An 11,857-nucleotide genomic window follows, 5' to 3' on the forward strand; every position below is an offset into this window, starting at 1 on the left:
AGTTTGCCTAGGTTAGTGCCTGGAAGGTTTATAGACCTTTTCGAAAAAAAGTCGATGAATAATTCTTTTTTTATTCGAAATTGACGTTTTGAACCCAAAAACGGATATTTCTACCCCGTTTCTTTAAAATTATCGAAGATCATCTAAAATTGCGTTTTGAGTAGTGATGTTCTGGATATCGGTATCCGTATCCGTGGATATCCGATTGAAAATAATAATCTGTATCCGTATCCGTTACTTTTTTGACGGATCTAAAACGGATCTTTTCTATTCTAAAAATTCTTAGTAAAAGACTTAAATTCCGTTCAAATTAGGTTATATTCCATACATAAATTATAAGGTATCGTTTCAGAAGCCAATTAGTACCCCCCGTCGTGAAAAGGAAGGAGTAATATAAGTTTTAAAAGTGTGTTTCTGTGTGTCAATTTGTGGCATCGTAGCTCTGAAACATGTGAACCGATTTGGATATGTTCTTTTTTCGTTCAAGAACTGACTTTTTTGAAAGTGTTCTTAGCTTGGCCTCGATTTTTTCGAACTTTAATTACCGGAGATATTAATTAAAAACCGACTTAACGTTTTTCACAATTAGGGTTGTAAAAACTTACCCGTACGTTAAAAATATTGGCATAATTGAAAGAACGAGTTTTCTGCGTTTAATATTAGTTTGGAACTTCCAAGTTATACAGTAAGGACCTACTATAATCTTGTTAAGTAAATTTTAAATGCAATTCTAAGCCTTTAAACGCGCGATTGGTAGCGATTTCATAGTCTGAAGATTAGGAGAAAAAGCTCAATGATTTAAAATTTCTATCTGCTATCAGTTCATATTTATTAATAATGTGTGTTCTGACCTGCGAAATTTATCTTCATATGAGGTTCTTTTTTATAATGTTTAATTTAATATTAGTTTTTTTATTGATTTGGGGTTTCTGCTATTCTTCATTTTGGTTTTTCTCAGCATCCTTCAAAAAAAGTGAGACTAAATACTCTATTTACTGTTAGTAAAGGTGTTCCTGTCTCTGTTATATCGTCGGTCGGAGTAAGTTGGGTGGAATGGGTCAGAACTGCATTTATGCTGATGCGATAAAATGCGAAAAATATTATTTCTAGCCTATCTAGTAGCAGCTTTACCACTCTTGTTCCTGTATCCTACATCTACCGAGCAAGCTAGAAATAATTTTCAACATTCTATTTAAACATTAAAGCAGAACTGATCCATTCCTTCTAGCTCTCCCTCAGTTTTTGCGGAGATTTTTTAAGGAGTAAATCATAGTCTTAACTATATTTTCGCCGTAACCGACATTTTTTGAAGAAACAGTGCCATTATTCTGACGGGAATACCTTTTGTAACGAATTTTACACTTGGATAGTTGAATTGTGTAAAAAAAATTTGAGATCCGTATCCGTATCCGCGAATCTTGCCACTAATGATCCGGATCCGTATCCGCGGATCTACTTTTTTAACGATCCGGCACATCACTAGTTTTGAGAGCTTCGATATCCAAAAAAATTCTGAAGTCTTATATTTCACCCTCTTCCCTTGATATAACACCGTAAAAACTCATTTATGCACCACTTTCAATGCTGTTAAGGCAACAGATGAGGGGGTTTTCGAACTTTGCTCCGAAATCGAAGATTCAAAAAGGTAACTTGCTGCATAAACTGCAGAGTTCCTCGTGTACAATCCCTCTGAGGCGCTCATCAACAAAATGTAGCCGTTTATTTCGTGTATGAATGTTTATTTATAGTTACCGCCACATTTTTCATTATATCATTAGTCATCAAATTGCATGTAAAAAATTGTCAATAAAAAGTGAATTATGTTTCTGATTTTATATTAACTTTATATCCAATGAACCGTTTTTAAGAGAATGAATTTCGAGAATTATTTAACTACCAATTCCAGTTGAGTGAAACATTTTCCGCTTTGTAATGATATGTATATATTCATCTTGTGAGCTGTGATGCATATTGACTGCATAAACTGCAGAGTTCCTTATGTACAATCGATTTGAGGCGCGCCTTAGCAAAATGTAGCAATTTATTTCGAGTATGAATATTTATTTATAATCACCGCAACTTTATTCATTATCATTAGTTATCAAATCGCATGTAAAAAAATGTCAATATTAAGTTGATTATGTTTCTGATTTTATATTTACTTTATAACGGATGAACCGTTTCCTTATTGAAGAAAATGAATTTCGAGAAATATTTAATTATCAATTCCAGTTGAGTGAAACATTTTCGCTTTGTATGATATGTATATATTTATCTTGTGAGCTGTGATGCATATTGAGTGCATAAACTGCAGAGCTCCTCGTGTACAATCCATTTGAGGCGCTCATCAACAAAATGTAGCCGTTTATTTCGTGTATAAATGTTTATTTATAGTCACCGCCACATTTTTCATTATATCATTAGTCATCAAATTGCATGTAAAAAATTGTCAATAATAAGTGAATCATGTTTCTGATTTTATATTTACTTTATATCCAGTGAACCGTTTCTAAGAGAATGAATTTCGAGTATTATTTAATTATCAATTCCAGTTAAGTGAAATCTTCCTGGAACAAAGTAATCTGTATTTGATTGATTTAATTTGAAGGTAATAACTTCAGATAAAAATGCCTTGATCGCAGAAATAAATTACTTTCTCCAAGCCTTTCCGTACCATTGCAGATGACTTTTTAGTCTCTTGTAAGTTTTGACTACCTAGGAGAAGCCCCCCCCCCCACACTAAAATTTACTGTTATGTGCTGAGTAGGTATTTATTACGGAAATACTGAACAAAAAGGAGTCATAAATGTTGAAGAAATTAAATTAATGATCAATTTCCATGAGGGAAAATCAAAAAGAAAATGAAAAGGAAGACAAGAATAAATTTAACAGTATCAAATTCTTATCCAAACCATTATTGAAAGGAGATTCCTCATTTTCTTGAAAAATAGTCACAACCCTAAAACTTTCAAAACAGGAAAGATTCTTGGAGTTGGTCTGCACATTTTTTCCTCTTTCGTTTTTCTCTTTTATTGCTCATATACGATGTTTGTGTTTGTCTAAATCATATTCTTTTTCTCATTGAGATATTAAGTCAAGAATGTTTAGGAAAACTATGATAAAAAGTTGAAATTTCAGAAATTATTCTGAGTGTTGATCGAACAAGACATATAATTTGATGGCGCCTGCTTTTTCCTGAGAAGAAATCCCTTTCTTAAGTGACTAAACCGAAGCAATCGTTAAACCGGTAACTTCAAACCAAACTCTACAATACAGCAAACGTGACAAGTTTAGATAAATTTAAAATTTTTGCTCACATATAGTTAAACGCACTATGATTTATCATTTATCTCATAAATAAAAAAAACATATATAAATGCTTTTCGTTTCAAAATAGCCAAAAAATCGCTTTTATTTTTTTTCATTTTATTAATGAATGGCATTCACAATAACAAAATACAGACCGACAAAATTAAAAATTGCGAAATGCCTCAGTGAAAAGCTGAAATTAGCAAAAGGAACGCATTCAACCACTGATGGGTGGATGGGGAGTCAATTCCCTGGGCCCTCGGGAAACATCGTTATCAGACTTTAAAGAAAGGCGGAGCTCGCAAGTGGCTCGCGTTGGGAAAAAGGGGGGAAAAGCTTAAGTGATTTATGGTAGTATTTTAGGAAAAGAGCAACAGAGCGCTATTTTTCAGATTTCTTACTTCAGCGACATCTGCATGAGAAAATTGAAACTAAATGTCCGGAGATTGAACAAGTTTTTTAAAACATCCACACTTTAAAATATAAAAATTGATGAAAATGAAATTTAAAAATTATCATTAAGACCCTCAAAGTCTTATGAATCATCGATAACTTTTTTCCCCAAATATTATTACGGGATTTGTAGTAGGACGCAAAGTTGCTCACTTTTTAGTGCGTGTATGGTTGCTATTCTGAAACCGTCGCCAAGCGAGATTTTCATTTAAAATTAATTTAAATTATAAAAACGCAAAATTTTTCTACAATATTATCTCAATCGATTCTAGAGTGAAAATCCCGTCGTATGCAACAAAGATCGGGAGACTATTTGCTGTTGATTTTCATTACTTGAGTAGATTAATTTTCCCTTGGCGCCAATCTCTTGGGACAACAGCCTTAAGCGAACAAAATTTTATCTTTTTAGTAGCTTTAGGAGGAACACAAAAGGGTTTTAAAAAATGCTATAATGCTGCAGAAGTACCTAATATCTTTTCTTCCTAAATATTGTAAATAAAATTGCAAACTTTTAACAGACTTAAAACATTCTGATGTTTTACATTTTTGATAAGAAAAAGGGAATAAAATTTCACTGGTCTCATGCACCACTAATATTTATATTCTGCCGGTCCAATGGATGTGTTTGCAGTTTGGGATCAGTGGACCACTGTTAATTTCGAGCCCTGAATCTAATGTTAGTTCATCTTGCAGAGTTTTTTTTATTTGCGTCGGAGACTGTTGAAAAATATTCTGCTTCCAGTCATGTATGTACTAATTATGTAACTTCTATAATAATTAGTAGAGTAAAAAACATTTCTTTTTTAAAAATATCAATATTCATTGCAGTTGTGAATTGTAAAATAATTCTATTGTGACATCAGGCTGTACAATTCACTACAAAATAAAAAACAAGCCTGACAGTCTTAGAAAGAAAACGTCCTCAATTTAAAAAATATTACATGAAACTTTTAAAGAAACCCAACAATATATCCAAAATTTAGCTATACTACAGTGTATTTTCATATTTGAATTGAAATACAAATATTTTTGAGCTCTACTAAAGAGGTTTTATTTAATTTCATAATTACTTTAACTTGTGTGAAAACATTTAGTTGAATTTTCAATTTCCAAAGGCTTGTATTTCCTGTAGTCATTAGAATAACAAGATAATTTTTGTTTTGTAATTATAGGTCAGTGTAAGACCTTCTTACTTTTCATTTTCACTTACTTTGGCATTTTCATTTTTATCACCTGTCCTACTGAACTTTTTTTTTTAAAGTTCAGGAAGCAAATGTTTTCACTTTTTCTTAAATTTCATCAATTGTTTCATAATTTTTTTTCTGTGCTTCTAGTATATATATAGAGTGCAACAATAAAATTTAACTTTTTTATGAAAAGCGATCAAAACAGCAGTTTTTTGACCCTGAAGTCTAGTTAGTCTTATATTAAATCCTTTTCTTGCAGCTGTACAATAATCAAACTTCCTACTAACATAGATAAATGTATTAGAGCTTTCAGATAATGAGTCAAAAGTGACAAATTTTACCCATTTGTGAACAAATAAAATGGCTTTATCTCGATTTTTTTTTTTTTTTTTTCTTTCTTTCAAGAAATAATAGGAAAAAATATTTTGGAGTACAGAATATTAGTACATATTACCTATGAAATTTAATTGTCCTCTTTTGACAACTTTTTGCAAAATTTTGTGCTCAATACTCTCTGCACAAAATTCATCATCATTAAAGTGACTTTTTCCTAAAATTTTATATTTAAAAGTGACTCCTTTCATAAAATTTTGCATTTTAAAATGAGTTGTTTTGCAAAATTTCATTTGTAAAAATTGTTCTTTCATAAATAAGCCTCAATCAAATAAATAAAATAAAATGAAAAATTCATGAACATAGTTTTTGTTTGCAAAAAAAATCACTTTTTTTTAAACAAGATGCAGATGAAGAAATAAAAACTTTTACTACCCTCACACTTTTTAGAGGCCTATCTTCTGAAGTGTCATCACATTTTGAAGTTTTCAAATTATTAAATTTGGTGTTACATATTTCACACTTATTATTTTTAGATACTGCCATGAGCCTGCATCAGTATTTCCATATGAATGGCCTGATGACATCACGAAGTGGCCTGTAAGTTAAGTTATTCAGTTTTCTCTTTGTGTTGTTATGTTGTTATTAAAACCTCCATAAACCTAAACATTTGTAATAATTTTCCCTTGTATGCATATTAATTTTATATTATAATTATTTCTACATAACTGTTTTATGTTATTGACTTGAAATTTGAGTGTATTTACGCTATGCTGATAGTAAATATTCAGAGTTTTTTCTTCCTTGTATTCACACATCTGTGTGCATGATAAAAAATTTTGGTCTAATTTTCAATTCAAAAGTGAACGCATTTGAAGTATTATCATGTATACTGTTTCGTAAAAATGATTAATTTTTTTAAGTGACCCCTTCTGGGAACAACATAATTTCTTTAATCAAATTTCATAAGTAAAGCATCATTTTAGGGATTTTTTTCACCACTTTCGGAGAAAAATTAACAAATCATGTTTGAGCTCTTTTATTGGAAAACAACAAATATTTTTTTCTTACACATTGCTATAGCATCTCAAAATAGAGAAATTGCTTAAAGCGTCATTTTAATGATGCAAAGCCTATGAGTTTGAATAACATATACTAACAAATGTCGTTTTGATGACTTATTTTCTTAAACAGGAGTCTGGTCGAAATTTTCATGAACATATAATTTTAACTCATTGCAGGATTATGTACACAGTTCTGTTGTTGAAATCTGGAAACAAAATACTAATTTTAACTTCGTAAATTGGAGTGTATCATTTAAAAAATATTTTAAGAAGAGGAATCGATTTCCATTTATTTTGTTACTTTATTAAGCATTGCTTTAGTGTATAACATCCCGAGATGATAAACTGCGGTATCATCTATATTATTTCCCTAGGTGTTGGTTTTTTTTTTGAGGGGGGGGGGGGGAAGAGGGGGTGAACACCATTACTTCCATCAAACTTTTTAAGTAGGCCTGTCATTCATGGGGATCAGGAGAGTGAACTGCTTTGAAAAATTAAGTATTTTAAAATATAAAGGTGTGAGTAATATTTGTTGTTTTCCGATAAAATTCGCATTGAGTCTACAAATTTTTTTGTTCCCTCCCTGGAAAAATTCGCAAACAAGTCATCTTTTGGCTGTTATTTGGAAAAATATATGTGTGGTGGAATTCAGACCTAGGTACTTAAAAATTCATCTCGTCTGCATGATTTCACCTGTTTCCCCAATTCTGTAAATGTCACTTTTCTGTGATTTTTTTTTTTTCATCTTGGTGTTGCACTTCCAATGTCAGCGTATAACGACTGTAACTTAATCTTAATTTTGTTTTTTCATAGGTATGTAAAGCTATAGTTCCAGGGCACCAGGTTGCTGAGCCTCATATGTCTTGTGAAATTGTTGGTAGACCTTGTTGCATTGGAATCTATGGCCAGTGCCACATTACCACAAGAGAATACTGTGATTTTGTCAAGGGATTTTTTCATGAAGAAGCAGCCCTATGCTCCCAGGTAATGTTTTAAAATCATCTGATGTAAATTTTAAAATTTTGATTGCGATACAATTAGAAAAAAAAATCATGTATGCATATTATATGGTCTTTAAAATTTTCAATTTAGGTATCTTGCCTTGATGACATTTGTGGCATGATCCCTTTTCACAATCCAGAGGTGCCTGACCAATTCTATAGACTGTGGACTTCCCTTTTCCTACATGCAGGGTGAGTCGTTATGAAGGCAATATTTTATCACTCATTTCAAACATTTGTCTATAAAATAAGGTTTGCCGAATTAGCTTTAAAAAATTGTCAATAAAATACAAATTATTTTGCATGCATTCAAATTGTATTTTATTTTTGTATTCACCTTGCAGTTACTGATGATGTAAGAGTTTGGCTACTGGTAGAATATAAAATTTTCATCAATGAGTTTTAATCATTTTGTCAGCTCAGAATAGAAATACAGTAACTCTTCGTTACATTGCTCATTCTGATATATCGCACTTTTCCATTGCCTTGCAAAAATCAGAATTTTTTTTTTTAATTAATTGAACAAAACTGGTGTTTTTAATTCATCTAAATTTGCTGTAGTTTAAGTTGCAACTTAGATTCTTATTTAATCAAATGACAATAGAAATACTTTAAATTTATTTTCCTCTTTAAAAAAAATTGTAAACTTATGTTTGTGTTACTGTGTGTTAAGTCTTCCTAATATCATAACAAACAAATCTTTTTGTAGGTATACACAAAATTAAGCGTTTTGGTAAATGATGAGGTGCTTCTTATGATCTCCTACATTGGGGTTTTGGACATGTCATATTTTTTCTTGTCCTCAAACAAGCGCAATATAGCGAGGGGTTACTGTATTATTTTTTCTGAAAAACTGTTTCCTGTTTTCCCCAACAGCAGAATTTGATGCATGAAAGAAAATACTTATCCTTTTTCTACCTAGTCTACATCATGAACAATGCAATTTCTAATGACCTTGATTGCCCATGTCATTTTACTTAGTCAGTTGAACTTCAAATTCAGATGCAAGTATCAAAAATTGCCAACTTTGTCAATATATAATCTGGCAAAACCGCTACTTGAGCATCTAAACTTTTGTTTTATTTTTAAAAACCATTGTTATAGTGTTAAGATTTTTCCTTTTCAAGAAAAATTGTTAATATACAATACAATTTATCTCGATAAGAAAACTACCAAAATTAAGCTTAGTATTACTGCAAAATTAATGCCCTTTTTGGAGATTGAAGTGCATTATTTTTAATTACTTTGTATTTAAAAACTTTTACATAATTTTTGGGACAAAAGTGCAAATTAGATTAAAGTAAATAACATTTGAAAACTACCATATTAAAATATAAAAAATCAGCTCAATTTTAGAATAGTCATTAAAATGCCTTGAAAACTTCCCTCGATATTTGTGGCCGAAGTATGTTGTACTTTTGAACACCTAAAAATGCACCTTAAAAGCCACCTAAAGTGCATTGCCTAAAAATAGCTGTGTTTATCAATATGGTAACATGGCCAAGAAATTGGTCCTTTTGTGTGAATAATATTATCCTATTCAATATGAAAAATGATAATTTTTTGCATTTAAAATTATGATTTCCATAATTTTAAATCTGTTAAAAGTTATATTCATTACAAAAAGTCTTCATTAAAATGTTATTACAAAAATGTGTTTTCAGCACAGTTTAAAAAAATAATAATAATGGAAACTTCTTTCATTTCTGTAGCTTACCTGTTGTGTAATAAGTGTTTTATTTGGCTGTGAAGTTTGGTCCATTTTAATTTCATTTTTTATTTTATCAACAGCATCCTACACCTGCTAATAACTGTGATAATTCAATATTTAATTATGACTGACTTAGAAAAATTGGTAGGAGCATTGAGAATTAGCATCATTTATATTATGTCTGGAGTTGGAGGAAACCTTGCAAGTGCGATTTTTGTGCCATACAGAGCTGAGGTATGTAATATTTGATTGAAGCCCACTTTTTGAATTTTTAACATATTTCAAAAAATGTTATCAAAGAATATATGTGGAATTTTTCACTCTACAAGAAATAAAATAACTTATTATTTAAAAATCTTTTTGATTTACTGTTGGTAGTCATTTAATTTCAATTTCATGTTAGAAAAATGAAAATTGTTTAAAACCTTCTACTAGACTACCTGAAATGAAGGAAAAAATGAAAATCCTGCATGTTTCAAAATGTGTTCTTAGCACCTAAATTTTCGACTATCATAGTGAAAATTGTCAATACAATAACACTTCAATATAGGAGCCTTTAAATGTTCATATTTATAACAAACCTAATGTTTCAAGACAATGTTTGATCAGCACTCAGTATACTTTTGCTATCGACCTTTTTACCAATGTAGCTTATTAGTGCTTTAAATGAATGCCTTGTTTTATTTACCTGTCTCATTAGGGACTGTATTTTGATTACTTTACCTTTAAATTATATGGTATAATTTTTAAAATCCTTAATGGCATTAGGTAAATTAGCCACTGTCGGTATCAACATTTTCCTGATAAGAAATTTTGTTTTATTGAAAATAATGAAAAATATGCTAAGGATTGTATTTTTACGAGTTTTTTAAACATTTTTTATTCTCAATTAAATCCTTGATTGAAACAGTATTTTGTTTTTTAAGCTATTTTTTAATATTGTGTTAAATACATACCCACTAAATATGCAGTTTTTTTCTTTAGGAGATTAAATTCTTTCACACCTATCTTTCTTTGTCTTAAACTTTTTTTATGTTTAACAGTGAGCTTTATTAGTGCTGGGTTTAATAATATTCCGTAGAAGTACAACCTAAAAACGTAATAATCATCTTATTTTTATTTCATGAAGATCAGGAAGAGCCAAAGCTAAAAAATAACCTATTTATTTTGGCTATGATATTTGCAATGAAATGTAGAATGAAAAATAGAAAATAAGCTCTTTACAAAATGAGTAGCTCATAGCTAACAGGCAGTATGAAATAAATCTTCCCAGTCTGAAACGCCGATTTAAACATTCAGAGCTGCAAAATACATGTTAAGAGCAACAGCCCAAAACTATCGGCAAAATCAGGCAGACTCGACTGAGCTGCCGAAAAAACAACCAAGCCAGACTTGAGTTGAAAATAGAAAAGCAAGAGAATGAAACAAAATGCCAGGAGTTGAACCAGGAGCTGCAACCAGCAATTTGCATATTCTGCTGATGTGATCTTGTTGCAGGACGAAAAAAACAAATGAGATTAAACCAATGCAAATTAATGTTAGAAATAGTTTTTGAAAGAAAAAAAAATAGCAATTCGTGCTGTTTTTTTATATCTTAGTTAAGTCCTTGAGTGAAACAAGATTTTCTTTTTTTCTTGTTCTTGCAATTTTTTCATACCTATCTTTCTTTGTCTTAAAACTTTTTAAAATAAGAATAAAAATGAAATCCTGTTAGCTGCATTTTTTAAAAGCTATTATTCATACATTTATTTTTTGGGTTATTTACGATTGTCTTTATATTTGTAGGTTGGGCCAGCTGGTTCACAGTTTGGTCTGCTAGCTTGCCTGTTTGTGGAAGTCATCCACTGTTGGAAGATGCTAAAACATCCTGGCATGGCTCTCCTTCGATTAGGTGGTGTAGCTCTAGTACTTTTTCTCGTTGGCCTTTTACCATGGGTTGATAACTATGCTCATATATTTGGATTTGCATTTGGTTTTTTGTTATCATATGCATTGTTACCTTTTGTATCATTTGGAACTTACGACAAAGCAACAAAAGTCATATTAATATGGGTGTGTCTCTTAATTGTCATTGTCCTTTGTATTGGTTTGCTGATTTTATTTTATGTGCATCCTATATATGAGTGTTCATTCTGTAAATATCTCAACTGTATACCTTTAACGGTGGACTTCTGTGAAAACCAAGATATCAAATTAAAGAGACCAGAGTACTGACATCAGTGTTTTATGGAGGGATTGTGTCTGAAGTATTGTTTTACTAGTCATTCAAAAGTAACCAAGACTGTGACAAGGTGTGCAATGCTGTTTTTTAAATCAATTCAGAAGCCAGTTGAAGTGCTCGTGTTTTGTGATTTCAAAATTTGTGCATGTGAACTTGTAAGTTGCAAGACTACTTCAACAGACAAGCATTTTTACTGCTGTGATGTAACCTTCATGAGGTGTTTAAAAGACAATTTTGTCAATTTATACTTAATTTTCGAGAATCACAATTGTAATATTTTATTAAAAATCTAGTAAAATCTGTTGTCTGTGTCTATTAATGTGTCAAATCCAAACCGACATTTCCTACTTTCAGTCATACCATTTAACTCTCAAATGCTGAATTGGTCTTTGAATCCTGGAGTTACAGTTCAACATGGGGAGTACATATTTCCTGCTGAAATTCTAACTTTCATAGCAACAACAACAACAAAAAAAAAACCTTGTGTTTGAGGAAAATTAAATTTATAATTGCTTTCAGCTTGCATTAAGAATTAAATAAGTTGAACATAAAAGGAAACTTAACCAGTTTAGCAAAAA

The 11,857-nt window shown here is 30.7% G+C and overlaps 1 protein-coding gene across 2 annotated transcripts in view; it reads left to right on the forward strand.

Annotated features, from left to right (window-relative positions):
- LOC129234205 (inactive rhomboid protein 1-like) overlaps nucleotides 1–11,581 on the forward strand; it is a 63,106-nt gene extending 51,525 nt beyond the window's left edge. Inside the window, exons 14-18 of one of the 2 annotated variants that reach the window (XM_054868127.1) lie at nucleotides 5,819–5,882; nucleotides 7,160–7,330; nucleotides 7,439–7,539; nucleotides 9,139–9,292; nucleotides 10,844–11,581. In XM_054868127.1, the coding sequence (XP_054724102.1) occupies nucleotides 5,819–5,882; nucleotides 7,160–7,330; nucleotides 7,439–7,539; nucleotides 9,139–9,292; nucleotides 10,844–11,272 (919 nt within the window). In that variant the 3' untranslated portion in view covers nucleotides 11,273–11,581. The remainder of the gene's footprint in view (nucleotides 1–5,818; nucleotides 5,883–7,159; nucleotides 7,331–7,438; nucleotides 7,540–9,138; nucleotides 9,293–10,843) is intronic. The other variant, XM_054868126.1, reaches the window with a different exon arrangement.
- The last annotated feature ends 276 nt before the right edge of the window (nucleotides 11,582–11,857 follow it).

Source organism: Uloborus diversus, chromosome 1 (assembly GCF_026930045.1).
Source record: "Uloborus diversus isolate 005 chromosome 1, Udiv.v.3.1, whole genome shotgun sequence".
NCBI classification, from domain to species: Eukaryota; Metazoa; Arthropoda; class Arachnida; order Araneae; family Uloboridae; genus Uloborus; species Uloborus diversus.